The sequence below is a fragment of the Alligator mississippiensis genome, chromosome 9 (assembly GCF_030867095.1).
Source record: "Alligator mississippiensis isolate rAllMis1 chromosome 9, rAllMis1, whole genome shotgun sequence".
Lineage (NCBI taxonomy): Eukaryota > Metazoa > Chordata > Crocodylia > Alligatoridae > Alligator > Alligator mississippiensis.
The window spans coordinates 43,937,526-43,955,560 of NC_081832.1; the positions used below are offsets into that span (position 1 = coordinate 43,937,526).

An 18,035-nucleotide genomic window follows, 5' to 3' on the forward strand; every position below is an offset into this window, starting at 1 on the left:
CAGAGTGCCAAAAAACACCACAATGCCTACCTTGGAAGGTGCCGGAGTGCTGACATAGCAGAAAAACAAAATGAGGGCAAGGGGTACATGGCAGGATGCCCTGATTGTGCCCCTTGCCCCACACCCAAAGCCCCTGGCCCACAGCCCGGGCTCTGTGGCTGTCAGCAGCTACCCCAGCTCTGAGTAGCTGCTGGAGCCCAGGCTGCTCCCAGCAGGGCTTGCAGCATCCCAGTTGCCTGCTGGGAGCAGCCCAGGATCTTGGCTGGCAGCAACTCCCCAGAGCCGGGGCCAGCTGCAGCCGGGAGGCTCCAAACAGCATCAGCTCCGCACCGGCGTGTGCAGGCACGCCTCAGAGCGGGCAGTGGGAAGGGGCCTGAGTCAGCGCAGCCCGCCCCAAGGTGCTTGTGCAGTCGCCGCCAGCATGGAGCTGATGCCGGAGCTGTGCAGCCCAGCAGAGCTGTTTGGACTCTGCCCGCTGCTTGCTGCAGCTGCCCAGAGCCTGGGCTGGCTACAAACAGCTGTGCCAGACTCATCCCCTCCGTGCCGGGAGCAGGGGGGAGACTGGGGCTCTGCTGCCTCAGGCCCCTCCCCCACTGCCCGCTCCAGGGCATGCCTGCACACGCTGGTGCGGAGCTGATGCTGGAGCCCGGCACAGCTGTTTGGAGCCTCCTGGCTGCAGCTGGCTCCGGCTCTGGGTAGCTGCTGCCAGCTGGGATCCTGGGCTGCTCCCAGCAGGCAGCTGGGATGCTGCAAGCCCTGCTGGGAGCAGCCCGGGCTCCGTTGCTGGCAGGAGCCACCCGTAGCCGGGGCTGGCTGCCGCGTGCCAAGCAAAATGGCCTTGCGTGCCACGCTCAGCACATGTGCCAGGGGTTGCTGACCCCTGGCCTATGAGAACAGGAAGGTGAGGATACAGTTGTACCAGGCCCTCCAGTTTCACATCAGTCTCTTTTCTGTGCCCCAAATGGGAGTGTGGGTGGCTATCAGGATGTACCAGGGGCCCAACTTTCTTTTACAGGCCCTACTACTCCCTATAATGAAATAAATTTATAATAGCATAAAATCTGTAGCAAATTACTTCACAGTTACTGGGTTGCATGTCCCTCATCCTTGGATAGATGAGGCAGGGCTATCTGGTGGGGAATTGTAGAGTGAGAACAAGAACCCTGTACTTGATGAACTGGAGGATAACAGAGGAAGATATACTTAGCATTGCCTATTCCAAGCATTAAAAGAATGAGTCATCCCGCCGCCAAGTAATTAGGTTTTAAACAGCAATAAATCTTGGGTTCTTTTATCTCTCTCCATCCTTTCATGCTCAAACTTTTTTCTGCAAACATGAGAGCTAGAAATTTCCTCTACCTTTGAAATAAAGACAGAGATTCTCTTAGAATCATCTTAGAAGCCTAGAAGCTTGGGCTTTAACATATACTGAGACCAGTCAGCAATGCAAACCAGACATTAGCATGAAAGACACAACCCACAACATCTTTACAAACTGTCTGTTGACTTTCAAGAGCTCCTCAAGTCATTTGAGTTACAAGGTGGGTCACCTATAGCACTAGTTTACTTTAAAATTCCCTCTTTACCTGCTGGGTGAGAGAAAACCTTCACTTCCTGGAAAAAGAGTGGAACTTTAAAGAGTCTGTCCACCTGCATTGTGATCTCACATTTCCATTACCTCTCTGGGTAGCTTGTTACATTGCTAAACTGTTTGCATCAATTACTGTGATATTTAACCTAAATTTCCCCTGCTGCAACTTAAGCCCATTCATTACTCTGGTACTCTGCTCTATTTGCACTGACTAATGAAAAGTACCAGGCTCTTGTTAGTTGACAACAGCCTCCAAGTATTATCGCATGTCTCTCTAGTCTGTTGTCATTTATTTAGGTTTGTTGATATGCATATGTGAATATAATTTCTCATGCCACACAGCTTGTTGGCTGCCCTGAACTCTATAATTCTCCATCTATATAGCAGTGCAAGCTGCCTCAATGTCAGAAATGATTCCATGACATTCCACAGAGATTATTTCTAGGGTTGAAATGGGTGGGTCCTATTCCATTTGTTAGATGCCTACGTGGACTTAGGCATCTAAGCAAGATCCTATTCCATCCTTGTCAAGACTCTGAAAAAAGTTGGCGTGTCTATTTCTGGCGAGCCTTAAGACTAAACAACAAAAAGGAGCAAGCAGAAGGAGGACCCATCACCTTTTTCATTAATTGTTTTTCAGGGACTTGAGCAGGGTGGAATAGGATCACATTATTTTACTTAGGTGTCTAACAGATGAAATAGGATCTGGATGCCAGTTCCTAATATCCAGTGCCAGTTGTGGGGGTAGATGCTGTGGTGTGGACATGGGTTCACTGAGAACAGAGACAATGCGTGCCTACTCATCTCACATACAAATAACTATCAACTGCCAGCAACTTCTGATTACTAATGACCTGGGCTGAATTCAGACGGGTAACTGTTAGGTCACAGGTGAGGATCTATCACTATGGGTGCTTGCAGATATAAACCACCCACCCCCACAAAATGGCACTTTACTTTAAATTTGGCAAGTTCCCAGAAGAGGCAGCATGTTACTTTAACCCGGCTCACCAACGTCTCTAAAGATCAGGCACTTTAGTAGGGCTTTTTTGGTGTTTTTATCTCATAGCTGATTGAATCAATTTTAGCTAAAAGTGCCAAAAACCTCACTAAAATGCCCAATCTTTACAGATGTTCCAGGGCTGGATTGAAGTAATGTACTGCTTCTTCTGGTAAAGCAAATTTTTTTAATGTCTGCAAGCACCTTAAGTCCCTAAGCCAGCTTGCCCATTTCTACCCGCAACAGCCTTTTTTTCACCAGAATGAATGTATCTAGTTATCTTTACCTATCTGCATAGTGCTCAGTTTTTTTTCAAATCTTTTACCTTTATTGTTGCTGGTCTTTGAGGGCACAGACAGAAGTGTAGCTCCCTGGTCTAACTCACGGTGCTTAACACGAAGTGCCATGAGTTAGACTGGCCCTTCCAATCCAACACACTTTTGCTGTTGGGTTGGGAAGGTGGGGGGCCAAGCTCCACTTTGGAGCCAGTCCAGCTAAGAAGCTGCGTGTCTGCAGCTTCTCTCCCTTAGCCCCCCACCCCCCAACCCCCTCCTGCTCCTAGCTTTGGTGCTGTTTGCATGATGGGGGTGGGGGGAGAAGGGAAGGGAGGGAGCTCAGGCCCCCTGAGGCAGGGGCTCCAATCCACCCACCCCCACCTAGCACAGGCTGGGAAAACATCACGCAGACAGCACTGGGGCAGGGCTGGGCTGCATTAGTCCAGCCGCCCAAGCAGACAGAAGTTAATGAAGGTGCTCTGCCTTGGAGAGCCTTCATTTGAACATTCAGGTTAGTCTGTCATGCAATTGGGGACTTTTAAAGCTCTCTGCAGCCATGCTCCTCTGTTAGGGCATGACTGTAGAGCACTTTTAAGGGGCTGATCACAAAACAAATGTAACTTCTGTCTCCACCCTGCGTTCCCTATGTGGAAGTTAAAAGATAGTGAAGTGACAAACTGAAAGTTTATTTCCTTAGATCCATTCAGCTAGGGTTGAATAACACATAAGCGACTGGTGCCTCCTGGGTTGGGGAGGTACTTGCCCCCACAGCGGCCAGTCAGAGACTGGGGGGGAAGAGCCCCCCTGCCGCCAATCATGCTGACCAGGGAGGGGGTTCCCCACAGCCAATCACACTGAAGCGGGCACTTTCAGGCCATGGGGGGACTACGGGGATCGCTTCTCCTGGCACCCACACTCCTTGGCCGGTGCTCTCAGGTGGGACACCAGCATTCTCGCCTGCCACCCCTGCCCATCACCAAAGCAGGAAACACTGCTGTTGGGAGTTCACCAGCACTCTCAGGGGGTGCACATGTACCCCCGTGCATCCCCTATGCGTCGCCACTGGAGTAACATCAAGAACAGACTATATTCAGGGAGCATGGAAGCCATCCCCAGATTTAAGTGTATGCATCCGAGGTTTACTGACTGAAACAGACCCTGGACCCTGAAGAAGTAGCCTGCAACCTGCCAATGTCATTAGGCCCAAGAGGGAAACAAAACAAAGTAGTACTTTTAATCAGCATTGCCAAGACTAGAGAAATTTGACCTATCACCATCATCTATCATGGTATCCTATCTGATAACAGGAAAGATTTTTCAAAGGGATTAGAAATAGACTTTCTCTGATAAACAATACACTCCTACCCGTAAGTCCACCTTGGACTTAATGCAACAAAATCTCATTAGAGATTTAAGGCAATGTGAGATCCTAAATCTGAATTAATTTTGGCCTGTGATGGGGAGTAACTTTCCCACAGAGTTAAACAGCAAGGGAGGTGATTACTTTAAGTAAAGTAGGATCCATATCTTTTTCTTGCATTATGTCTTTGTAATGGCATTGGAGTTATCCCATATCTAATTGCCTATGCTGTCTCTTCCAATCATCTTTGAAACGTTGCTTTATTGCTTATGGTGGTTATGCTTGCAAGTGAACTGAACTTGATTTTTATGCATCAAGTTGTTTACATTTCATATCTTGCTGTTTAATTAGTCATAATAAAACAGAATTCGCTTTTCTGTATATGCAGAGCTGGGATTACTCTATCTGGAAAGAGTGTAAATCAGGCCTCTAATATACCACAGAAAAGGCAGAGGCCTCTGAAAAGTTTGTTTAGGACTTAATTTAATGGAATTTGAGCTTTTTTGGTTGCAGAACTTCTTTGGAAGAAATGGATGGAAAATTGCAAATATTTTCATCACAAAGTTTAAGTCACCCACATTTGACTACATTTTGCTCTGGTTTGCAGAAGGACAGGATTTTAGTGCGTGCTTGCCACTCTGTGTTGTGCCTTGGAGCATTACCAGGAAGCACAATGGTATATCACTCCCTTTATGCACATCAATCCCTCAAAAGAAGCAGTGTAGCCCAGCCTGCTCTCAGGACCTCCAACTAAGAAGGACTTCCTGAGAAGCATTCAGGGCCCTTCTAAAGCAGCTACATTACCCCAGTTCTGGGACTGACACGTGCAGTGGGAGTGAAGGACAGGACAAGCTTTGTGGCACCAGACCTGCATGTAGTATGGAGAACAGGGAGACAGGCCCTTAAAATCCCAATAAACAACAGCCTTTCACACACTCAAATCACTCAGAAAGTTTGTAGAAATTAATCCTTTGGATCTTACTGGTAAGAAAACTCCCACTTATGTCCTGCCTTCCACCTTGAGGTTAGTTATTGGAGATGTGTTATGATATGGAAAGAAAAGTAATGTTGGTAATGTGTTATACACCAAACTACAGGAAAAAGCAGAAAGTAGTGTGGTTCATAGGATAAGGCCCTGAAATGGGAGTCAGGAGATCAGTACTCTATATCCCTAATAGATGACCCAGGCAAGTCAGTATGTATCCTTGTGCCTTGTTTTCCCTTCTTGCCCTTTTTCTGCCTTCCTTAGTTAAACTGTAAGCTCCATGGGGCAGGGACTCTCTCTTAATTTGACAATTAATTCAGTGGAGCCCTGATCTTTCTCTCAGCACAGCGAGAGCCGCATAATGGTAGTAAGAAATTAATGAGGTCCCTAATACTAAGTATGTTATAAGCATGGGAGGCAGCAGTTACTGTAAACAACTGCGAAGTACCAGCAGTTGAATATGATTGATAGGGCTGTGTGAAGCTTTGGTAGCCGATTCGATTCAGAGGAGATTTGGCCCGACTCGAGGACCGAATCTCTGAATCAAATCGGGAGACCAATAAAAGCTCCAAATCTATTTGAAGCATCTGAATCGATTTGGAAAAGCTTCAGAAAAGATTCAGCCACTTCAGAGATTCGGCCATAAACTAAACAGGCAGTTAACACAGCTGTCTCCAGCTGGTAATTCTGTTGAGGCTGGGAGAGGGAGGAGGGAAGGGGTGTGGAGGAGGGAGGGACTGGGGCTGGGGTTGGGACAAGCTGCCCAGCTGGGGCAGGGGGGTGCATTACTTGGGAAGGGGGATGGGCGGGTGTGGGATGTGGGCATGGCAGTGCTGGGAGTGGGGGCTCTGCCCTGCTGCCACTAGCCCAGCCAGGTCAGAGGGGGAGGGGGGATGTGGGCATGGCTTGCTCCAGGAGGAAGGGGACAAGCAGCAGCAGGGCATAACACCGCTCCCAGTGCTTCTGTGCCTGCATCCTGCGCCCTCCCACACCGGCTGGCAAGCAGTGGCAGCACCTGCCCTCCTGCGCTGGCTGGCATTTGGTGGCAGGGCAGAGTCCCCTCTCCCAGTGCTGATGCAGGTGCATTAGCACTGGGAGTGGGGGCTATGCCCTGATGCTGTCCAGAGCGAGCCACGCCTGCATCGTGCTCCCTCCCCCCAACGCTGGCTGGGCCGGGCAGGGGTTGGGTCTGGGCAAGACAGCCATGAGGGCTTCTCCTGTGGCTTCCCCCACTCGAGACAGAGGCAGGCCCAGCTGGAGGAGCTGTGGGAGAAGTCCCCTTGGCTGCCCCACCTGGCCTCATCCCTTGCCAGCCTTAGCCTCCCAGTACTTAAAAAAAAAAAATAATCCCACCCTCACCAGCTCTGGCAGCAGCAATCAGGGCCTCTGGGGGTTCATGGTAGAGCCCCCCTGTGCCAGGCAGGGCAGTGGGGGCAACAGGGATCACGCCCCCCTCCTGGCACCCGTGTGGCAGCTGTCACATCATGCAAGTACAGCGTGACTCACCAGGGTGCCGCGCACTGTCTGGGAGCTGGGGTGGCTCCAGCAGTCAGCCGGAACCTGGCACTGCTCAGCCCCAGTGGACCCAGCTCCCAGACAGCACATGGCGCCTTGCTGAGCCACGTTGAACCCACTCCACGGGGCAGCTACCATGCATGTGCCAGGCAGGAGGGGCAATCCCTGCTGCCCCCTGCTGCCCTGCACTGCACAGGGGGGCTCTGCCATGAGCCCTCAGTGGCCCCAGTCGCCACTGCCAGAGCTGGTGACTGCGGGGCTTTTTTTTTTTTTAAAGTGCTGAGAGGGTGGGGCCAGGTGGGGGATGGGGTCAGGCGGGGCAGCCATGGGGGCTTCTCCCACAACTGCCGCCATCCAGGAAGAGGCAGGCGCAGCTGGAGGAGCTGCAGGAAAACCTGCAGCCACTCAGCTGTGCTTGCCTCTCCCCGGACAATCCAAATCTTTGAATCAGCGTTGAATCAGCTCTGAATCTCCGATTCTGATTCAGCCGAATCAAATGGAGACAGTGATTCGAATTACTGAATCGAATCACTGTCCTTCAAATCGGTAGAATCCAAATCCGAATCAAATACTTCTCTATTCGCACAGGCCTTCATATTCAGTGAAGATGCAGGCTCTGGTCCTTGTGCAATTTGTTCCCTAGCCTCTCAGCTGGGGGAAGGTAGCATTTGGCTCTTGTGCTCTTTCAGGAGAGAGGCAGGATGTAAATGAAAGGGAGCTTGTTTCAGTTCTGAGGCTTGTAGGCAACACATATACCCTAGGGTCTGATAGCTGGGCTGGGAACTCTGTGGGGTGAGAAAGGATAGCTAATGGTGAAAGGATGGGATTTTGGATTAAACACCAACATCAGCAAAGCGTAGGAAAAGCAAGGCTTCTCTGAATATTACATGGCTAAACTGCATAAATTAGAAACACATGGAAATGAGGAGGTGCAATATATGTTGATTTATGCAAATGAAAACACACATATCCAAACTTCTTGCTGTTTTCTACTTAATAAATATTTTATACAAAAATGTTAACACAAACAGATGATCAGTAACTGAGTAGAAAAACTGTAGGCCTTTCCCCAGCTCTGCCACTATCTTGGTTATATGACCTTAGGCAACTCACTTCTCCCCCTCTCTCTCATACAAGCCTGTTCCCCTGCAAATGATATCAATTGGACTGACCCGCTTTAGTGAAATGCTTTGAGCTCTATTAATGAAATGCAGTATGAAATTGCAAAGAAATGAAAAAGTATAACTGAATTATTAGTTTAATTGCTCATTATTAGCTATTCATTAGAAATGTTATCCAGGCAGGTTTAGAGGCCCTGTAATAGGCATCCTAGTAACAAAATGGGTTGCTGCAAAGAAAAATTGAATCTCTTTGAAACAATGAAGAGGAGGTCACATTCAAAGTTGGTACAAAGCCACTTTTTCCTACAAGCTTTTACCACAACCCCCCCTCAGTTCTGAATGTGAATCTTTCAATGGCTTTGTTACTCGCATAACTAGTCACAGAGACAAGGTCTGAATTTAGCTGGGAAGGGCCAGTATTACATTAAATTAATGAAGCCATGGAGATATGTTGATTATAATCATACGCCAAGCCAAATTCTACCTTAGTGCAAGAATAGGGGTCTCTGTGGACATTAATGTAGATGCATCTGCTAATACCACCACTGAATTTGGATCAAACAGATGTTTCAAACACCAACTATGATGCTTACATAATTGAGACATAACAGATTATGTCGGGCAGCTCAATATAGTTTGAGGAAAGGGAGAGAATTTGGTCCATGTCAATAGCTGAGACATGTTTCCCAGGAGTGCTTGTTTATTAAGAGGTCACTTATAGGCCTGGGAAAACAGGGAACTATTTGATTTGGATTCAGATTCAGCCGATTTGGATGTCAGAGATTCGATTTGGAGATCTGAATTGTTTTTCCGATTCGATTCGGCCGAATCGCTTTGGAAGATTCAGAGCCGATTCAGAGATTTGGCCATAGAGTATAATGGGGAATCAATGAAATAGTTATAACTTTGTTGTCTTTTGGCTGACTCAGACAACACTTTCAAGGATGGTAGCCTCTGCTGAGAGCATATGTACCAAGTTTCAAGGTACAGGTGTTTCTGGGAAACTGCACCTCAAAGTCCTGAAAGCAAAACTCATGTCATGAGTGTGTGTTAAGGCACAGGGGGTGAAAAATGCAGGGATGGTAGCCCCTGTTGAGGCCACAAAGCCTGACAAGCTTCAAGGAGATAGGTGCAGGGGTTAGGGGGAAACTGCACCCCAAATTCGTGAAAGCAAAACTCATGTCATGTGTATGTGTTAAGCCACAGTGGGGTCAAAACTGCAGGCCTGCTAGCCCCTGTAGAGGCCACAAAGCCTGACAGCTGTCAAGGAGATAGGTGTGGGGGGAGTCTGGGTTCTGGGGCTCTGCACCTCTAGCTGCTGGCAGGCAAAACTCGTGTCATGGGTGCTTGTACAACTATGTCTGTCTTGGGACATTGGGGGGGGAGGGGGAACTACTGCAGGCCTGACTGCTAGGCCCTGCTGTGGCCACAAAGCCTTCTAGCTGTTAAGGAGATAGGTGCAGGGGGGGGGGTTCTAGGGCCCTGCACCCTTAGCTGCTGACAGGCAAAACTTGTGACATGGGTGCTTGTGCAATTTACTGTCTTTGTCTTGGGGCAGAAGGAGTTCCCGGCTCTGTATTGATTCTTTCCTCTCCTTAGTCTGTGGTTTTATAGGTGTTAATCCTTGCTCATTAACTTGTTATCCTCACTAACTACTGTATATTGAGCTGGTCCCTGAGTGAATCATGATTGATTGGTAACACAGTAGCTTAGTAGTCAGGCCTATAGTAGTTCCCCCTTCTTCTGTTATATTTAATTATCTTTTTCTCTCCCTCCTTAGAGTCTGTGCCCTTCTGAATCTAGATGATTCTTGCATCCCTTTTAATGGGTGTACTGACCATTGTCCTGTAATGGCTGTACTGACCATTTCCTTTTAAATCAGACTGTAAACCTCCTAATCACTGTTGCTGCTCTCCTATGCACTCTCTGCAACTTGCTGGCATATTTTTGGTTGCATAAGCCACTGCTTCCTTGGCACCAAAAGTAGGAAATCAGCCCAGAGAGAATCCAGGATTAGTCAGAGGATTTATATAGGCAACCCCCACTTAGCGCTCTTAATTGGTTCCTGAAAAACCGAGCATTAAGTGAAACGAGTGTTAAGTGAAACCAAAAGTATTTGATGATCCAAGATGGTGACTGCAATCGTTTTTAATGATCCAAGATGGCAACTGTGAGCTTTATAACAAAACTTGCTGAGCACTAAGTGAAATGAGTGTTATAGTGAAATAGTGTTAAGTGGGGATTGGCTGTGTATATAAAAGGTTTCCCCAGGCTTTTCCACGTATCAGACTTGGTGAGTATGTTGGTGAAAACCTCATCAATCCGGACACCTGCAGGAAATGAGCACAGCCTCTCAGCATGTAAAAATATGAACTTCTATTGCTTGAGCTAAGGGATCATCTCTATTGACACCAAATTGTAGCAGACACACAAGCTTCTAAACATACTCCAGGTACTGAACAGAGACAAAGAACTACCCTACTGTATAGGTTATGTATTAAGCATAAACATGGCCATAGAGGTAGGCCCAGGCTTTTCAAAGCCAGAGTGGCCACCAATATGTATTTTCACTTCGGCTTCCTCCTCTGTTGTTTCCCTTCTAACACTTTCCGGAGCTCCCTCAGTACATGCCACAGAATAAACTGGAATACTGATGGGCCCCCCCACCCCCGGAAGGAAAATGTATATAAGGGCTTTGTTACATGTGGCACAAGGAAACCCAATCTGGCCCCCTAGCTTGTCCCTCTCTCTCCCCACTCCTGACTCCACTGCTGGACTCAGCTATGCCCTGCGATCTGGCAAGCTAGCATGGACTTTGCAGGCTGTCTGTATGGAGTTGCACCCCTGGAAGTGGGAAGGTCACACCCCCAGGGATAGGATGGGAAGATGGCTTGGTGCCTTCCCCGGGGCAGTAGTGTTCAGGGGATGGAAAATTTTGTCTACACAACAAAGGGTGTGGGAGGGGACACTGCATCCTGGGTACTGTCAGACTGCAGCTTGGGTGGTTTATATGTGGGGAGTAGCTACACATTAATGGAACATGAGCTGGATAACATGGATCAGAGAGAAACCTGCCCTTGAATGGTGTAACTTTAAGCTGCCTAAAATGTGCTTAAAACTTGTTTCAGATGTCAATATGTGGACAGTCCATGGATGAAGAACTCCAGGAGCTGCCTAAAATTAATCTGTAACAAGTCCCTAAGCATTGAAACCTTTCCTGAAAAAAGAGAAATGACAGGGATGTTTTTAGTCTCACAAAAAAATAATTTCCATCTTAACTGCTGTTTCTCACCCTTAACTGGGGGAAGGGAAATCTGCTTCCTCACTTGATTGTGCTCCGCAGCATCAAAATTGACAATAACTTGTTCAACAAAGTGAAACTATTGAAGGTAGTTGTCACACCAAGTTATTTTTAGTTAAGTCAGTTCAGATACCCATAGCTATGAAGCCATGGTGCTGTGGACTTGAGTTGCTCAGATGGTCTTTTGCTACCTGGACTGAGCTCTGCGCTACTGCTGTTGCTACCTGAGCTAACTAAATTAAAGATAGTCTGGGTATGGCTACATGAGATGCAGTTACATCTCCTAAATGCAAGGCAGGCAGACACAAGGTCAGCCCTAGCAATAGTTACTACAAAGTAGCAAATGAAGTATCAAAATTCTCCCCTCTTGTTTTAATAGGAAATAAGGGATCGTCTTTACTGGTGCCAGAAATTCTCATTTTCCACTGAAGAACCCGATCCAAAGCCTATTGAAATTGCCACATGTCTTTCCACTGACATCAGTGAGTTTGGGATCAGGCTGTTGTGAAATGTGGGTGCCCAGGCAATCAGCAACTCCCAGCACCTAGGAGGCTCAAATCCTAAGTGCTGGCAAATGCTGAATTTGTAATGGTGACTACTCCACAGGTATTTGCAGAGGGGTATAATTAGCAAAAAAGCAGTAAAGGAGAGGATATGTTTAGGGGTTAAAGCTAGTGATTAGAACATCTTTTAGGTTTCAGATCATATGAGTTACATAGAGAGATGCAAATAGATTTGAGGGTGAACAATAACATGCACATTAATTGGAGCATGGGAAGAAATGTAGAGAATTCCAATTACCTTAGTTGTTCCTCTGGGTTGTCAGTACTTAGCACCTCCGGAGCGTCCAGGGCTGTCTGCAAATGCACATTGATGAGCGGCTCACTATATATCTCCTTGTTTGGCGAGTCCCTCCCTTCTAAATTGACATCGCTCCTGCTTGGCAGGACCCTATTCTGCGTCTCTGTTACCTCCCTGTCATCAAAGTCCCTCTCCTTCCCCAGCACAAACTCTACATGCAAGCCATTCGTCATCACCAGACCTTGGATTCTGCTGCTGTCACCCTCTGCTTGTTCTTGCTTCCCCAAGTTTCTCTGCATTTCAGTCTGTTTCCACATATCTGGTGCCATTTCCAGATGGTCTGCCGTATGCCTGATGCTGTCATTGGTTGAGCTTGTCTCTTCCTTTGCTCTGGATGGCTCCACATTAATTAAGAGGCTAGGTTTCTCATTGGAGGAATCTGCAGACTTTGTTAGCTGCTCACTCCCATTATTACAGGATTCCGGGGCTAGCTGCAAGCCTGAAGTTTGTGGCTCATTATATTCTGCAGAAGATAATGGAAAGTGAATGTTCTCAGTCATGTTCAGCTTGTTTTCACAGTGCTTACACTGCTTCTTTCCCTTGGTTAATTCAGGCTTAGTATTATCTATAAAGGGAGAGAAACAGAGAGTCATGAGTGTCTGAAAGGATTACAATTAAAGCAGTTACTTGCAAATGGTTTAGAAAGAAACAAGGCAAACATGTGTTCCCTGATATTCTCACTCAGGGGCCATGGTTGGAAGGTGTGACTCCTTGCTAGGGATTGCTGAAATGGGAAGAAAACTTCTGAAAACTCAAACACTCCCTTGGAAATAAAGCCCATATGGGGATGACTGTCAAAATCTTCATGCTTACAACCTGTGATTCAAGAGGGAACACTTGAAGGAAACAGTGGTGTTATCTAAACACAATGGTCTTCTCTCTGCAATGAGGCCCCTATGTGGCCTCTTTTCCTGAGTAATCCTCCTGGGGAAAAGAAAAGCCAGTGCCTGTGGTTCTCCCCAGTCATATTAACAGGCAGCAGATGCAGATGCCAGACTAGTGTTGGGGCTCTCTGTTCATCTTTAGTGAAGGGGCAAACTTCTAGCTTAGTTCAGGCAGGCAATAGAAATGCATTAGGGCTGTACGAAGCTTTGGACTCTGATTTGATTCGGTGGAGATTTGGCCCGATTTGGTGGCCAAATCTCTGAATCCAAATCAAATCAGGAGACCCTTTAATCTCTCCAAATTGAATCAGAACCCTCCGAATCAATTCAGAGAGACTCAGAAAGATTTGACGATTTGGACATAGACACAGCTTTAAATGTTTTTCCTACATACCTCTAGGTAGCAGGCGGCTCATGAACATTGTGATGCTGGGGTGCATGGAGTGTCCCACAGAAACATGGGGGGCTCCCCAACACACTCAGCAGTGGACCTAGAAGTGGACTGCTCCTGTGGGATGCTCCATCCTCCCCAGCATTGCAGCGTTCACAAGCCTTGCCTGGTACCTTGAGGTATGTAGAAAATACATTTAAAGCTCTGTCTAAGGCTGAATCACTGATTCCCTTAATCAGTCTCAAATCTTCACATCTGGTTTTGGCCGAATTGAATTGGGGAAAGTGATCTGAATCAACAAATTGAATCACTGTCCCCAATTTGGGCCAAATCCAAATCGAATACTGCCTGTTTTGCACACCCCTAAAATACATGCTTTGTAACAGTCATGTAACAAGGGAGGGGGGAGGAGAAGAAAAAGAAGCAGCTGTGCTGCTGGTCTGGCCACTGCCATGCCACTGGCAGCACAGGCAGTAGTAGTACCCCATGTGGCACTGCCTCCTAGGGCACTCATGCATCACCCGTTACACCTGTTTTTTTAAAATGCAGAAATTGATCCCTTACAGAAATGTGCCCTGGTGTCACTGGCTTACAGGAGGAGTCATAGTGGAGTTAAGATATTGTTCACAGTATGCACTACAGAGTACCTAAATATCTTTCTAAGCCTGTGGGCAGGGCCGGCAAACTGGTTGCTGATAGCTCCACGCAATGTCTCCAAACAATATCTCTCTAGCTATCACAGAACTGGGTAGGTTTCAATGACAGCTGGCATTGCTTACTTTCTCAAAGTCTACCACCCCGACCATATCAGAGCTATAATAGAGCAGCCACCTCTTATCCGACAGACACACACAAGCAGATACCTGAAAGACATCCCTGTCTGTCTCAGGCTCTGAAGCTATCTTGGTGGGGGTGGGTACTGCCATGACTCCTACACTGTGTTTCATCATGGCCAGTACCTGCCCCTAACACTGCCATAGTTCTGGGAAGGAAATGCTGTTAGTCTGTTCTCCTATCTTGGGCTCAACTTAAAACTTCAAAGTGCTTAAAACTTGCCTTTGCCCTAACACCTACAAAGTCCTGCTGACATCACTGTCTGCCAACGCTGTTTCATAGTTTCTTTGTAGTCCTCTGTCTATCTGAATACACCTGTTGTCTCTGTCCTGTACTTGTTGTTAGCTCTTTGGTGCGGGGGCTTTTGTTTTGTTTTGGCATAGTGCCTAGCAGTGGGATGCAGGTCCATGACGGGGGTCCTGAGATGCCAGGACAACATAAATAATAAGTTGCTGTACAATCAGGAGTGGTGTTGGTGTCTGCCATTGCAATGCCATCCCAGAAGTCAGCTTCTGAGGAAGCTGTCCCATTATTGCAAGTCCTGGATTGCTGGTGCCCAGAGGTATCAGGGTGCCAAAGGGACTGACACCCACAGGGGGTGGAACAGGTTGGCATGGCTGAAAGGTTGGCATGGCTGAAAGAGGAGAATGGGGTGAAAAGCTAAAATGGTGAGAAGCTTATCAGTAGAGAGAAGGGTCTGTACTGCTAGATGTACCTCAGGGGATCCCAGCAGTGACTACACAGGGCTATTTAGAAGGTGAGCCAGGATATCATAGAAGGGAATGTACATCTGCCAGTGTGTGTAGGGATAGTGTGTTAGGTTAGGAAACTCATGGAAGCTCAGGGCTATTTGTAAGTACTGCAGCATGCAAGTCCAGTTGCCCTGCAGGCTTCCTGGAACTTCAACAGTATCAGGTCTTTCTCTTAGATTGGTCTGCTGATACTTTGCCTTCTCAGTTAAAAGCCAGACACAATGTGCTGGGGTGGGGGAAGCAGGGGTTGGCTGGAATTTTTTAACACCTTAAAGTTCAGGAGAGATGTGCAAACTTGCAAAATTATTCCTGCTGACTCTCTCTATATAAAAATAGTTTCTTTACTGCCAGAGTAACACTTTTTTTCCCTACACACAAATACTACTGAAAAGTGTCACCAGGTTGCCAGTTAAGACTATCACAAATGCACCCTTTATCCATAGCCTATGAAGTACTCTCTGTAGAGGACAAAAGGACAAGTTATTGTACTGGACATACTTTACCTGTAGTGTTACCAAAAAAAGAGCTCCTTATTATTTAGCATAGATATGGATATACAATCTGTCAGCCCTACAGATAAAGTCATTTGTGACTGATTTAAAAAATGAAATATTTCCTATTAAAATCCCAGCCTTTGAATACAATTTGAAACAGGTGACCTAAAAACAGACAAATTAAATACGGCAGGTTGGGTGCTGGGATTCAGACTGAGGTTTAGTAACATATGAAGTAAGTCAAAGAGAAAAATGATTTCTTTCTCTAAGCAGGGAGCATGGAACATTAATTAGTGTAGGAAACAAGGAGGCTGGACTCCTGGGTTCTGTTCCTAATTCTGCTGTTCACACAGGATCTGGAGTAAACCATTTAAGTTCTTTCTGTGAAATAGGGATGAATATTTTATTATCTGAGAGGTTGTGAGAGTTTGTAAAAGGCTTTGGGTGTGTCCACCTGGCCTTCAGGAGCACCATCAGGAAAACAGCTTGTCTTTTTGCTTCAGCTTTGTGCTAGCCAAGTCTGTTGAACATGGAAGCATCTCTGGGTGCCACCTTAAGAGAGAGAGTGGCGCAAAAAGCACCACCACCACCACAATTGGCACTGTTGTAGCTAACACTGCCCCATGCATCACTTGCCCCACTATGCTCCTGCTCCAGGTAATGTTGAACACCTGTTAACAGGCACAACCGAGACAGAGAGCCTGCTTTATAAAGCTACCCTGCCTCATTTTGGGGAACTGCACATACAGAGCAGGAGTGGGAAGGTGGGTCATGGTTTCTGGTGGTGCTCTCAACAATGGCATAAAGGCTTTGAGATTCTTTATTCAACTATATTAATAATAGTAATACTAAGCTGCTCCCACAGCCTGGACACACTGGGTGCGTCCAGACAAGTGCACACATGCCTCTTGCCCCATTTCAAATCCCTTTGAGCAGGGCAAGAGGCACATGCAGGAATAACAAAATGTTCCCCGTGCTGCAAGTCTGCAGCACGGGGAGAAAATTAGACCCCTGGATATACAGGGCTCAAACAAAAACCTGGGGGGAAAAAATGGGTCAGGGCACGGTCTGGGACTGTGCCCCGAGGCAACCAGAGGCTCAGTTCTCCAGAAACGCTCTGGTACAGTGCCAGAGCGTCTCTATGATTGGCCCTTTCCCCATTCCTGAAGCACACTGCAGGGACCTGGACCCAGCTTTGGCCAGGTAAGCAGGGGGTTGGGGGGCTGTGGGGGGGGGGGGGGACCTCAGGAGGCTCGAGACAGCAGGGGAACGAGCAGGGGGCTGGAGACAGCCCCAGAGACATTCCCCCACTGTCTCCAGCCCCCTGCTCCTTCCCCTGCTCCCGTGAGGCTGGAGACAAGCAGGGGAAGAAGCAGGGGGCTGGAGACAGCCCTGGAGACATTCCCCTGCTGCCTCCAGCTTCTTCCCCTGCTTGTCTCCAGCCTTGGGAGAGCAGGGAACAGCAGGGGAATGCCTCTGGGGCTGTCTCCAACCCTCCGCTCCTTCCCCTGCTGTCTCCAGCTCCCGAGGCTGGAAACAAGCAGGGGAAGGAGTAGGCGGCTGGAGACAGCAGGGGAATGTCTCCAGGGGCAGTCTCAGCCTTCTGTTCCATCCCAAGGCTGGAGACAAGCAGGGGGCTGGAGACCAGCAAGAGGCTGGACATAATCCCCTAGAGATAAGCTGGAGACTTCCCCTGATATCTCCAGCCTTCTGCTCGTTCACTGCTACTGCCAGTGAGTGTGGGGGTGCTGGGAGAGCAAGCGGGGAGCTGGGGGAATGAACAGAGGGTGCAGGGAATGAACAGGAGGGGGGCAATGAACAGGGGGAATGAGTGGAGACCAGGGGGATAAATGGGGAGCAGGGGGAATGAACAGTGGATGGGGGGAATGAACAGTGGATTGGAGGAATGAATGGGGAGCAGGGGGAAACAATGGGGGTGGGGGGAATGAGTCTCCTGTTCATTCTCCTATTCTCTCCAGCCTCCTGCTTGTTCTCCTGCTCATCTCCAGCCTCCAGAGGCTGGAGAAAAGCAGGGGAATGAGCAGGGGGCTGGAGACCATCGTGGGGGTGGGAGGGGAGCTGTCACCCCTGTGGGGGCCTGGGACCCTACAGGCAGGGTAGTTCATGTGCTGTGAGGGGGGGCTCTGCCCTGTGGGGGGCAGGGGACTACTGGCAATGCGTAGGGGGTGCACATGCACTCCCTGAGCATGGTGGTGTACCCCCTCAAAAAAGGTGCTGCCAACACTGTTGGTGGTGCCTGCGGGTGTTTGCCGCTTGCCACCCCCTGCCACCGGTGGTGTCTGTGGGCAGTTAGCGATCACCGCTGGCCACTGCTGTTGCTGGTGTCTGTGGGTGCTCACCACTCACCACCCCTCCCCTTGCTGCCGACAGTGCCAGCAGTGTCTGCGGGAGCTCCATGCTTACCATTGCCACCATGCTCTCACCACCACCAGTGCCGCTGTGCCCCACCAGCCGCCGGGGGCATGCGGCCTTCATGCAGGGGACCCACCCCTCCTAAGCAGCCCCCACACACACAGTCCCCCCACACCTACCCACACAGTGACTCACATCCCCCCACATCCCTCCACACCCACCCACATCCCCCCCACCCCGCTTTCCACCTCCTCCTGGAAACCCCACATCCCCCCATCACACACCCACCATGTGATAA

The 18,035-nt window shown here is 48.4% G+C and overlaps 1 protein-coding gene across 1 annotated transcript in view; it reads right to left on the bottom strand.

The window, feature by feature from the left end:
- PSD2 (pleckstrin and Sec7 domain containing 2) overlaps positions 1-18,035 on the bottom strand; it is a 225,685-nt gene that overhangs the window by 126,088 nt on the left and 81,562 nt on the right. The window contains exon 2 of the mRNA XM_006264057.3: positions 11,950-12,574. Coding sequence (XP_006264119.2) covers positions 11,950-12,509 — 560 coding nt within the window. The 5' untranslated portion in view covers positions 12,510-12,574. The remainder of the gene's footprint in view (positions 1-11,949; positions 12,575-18,035) is intronic.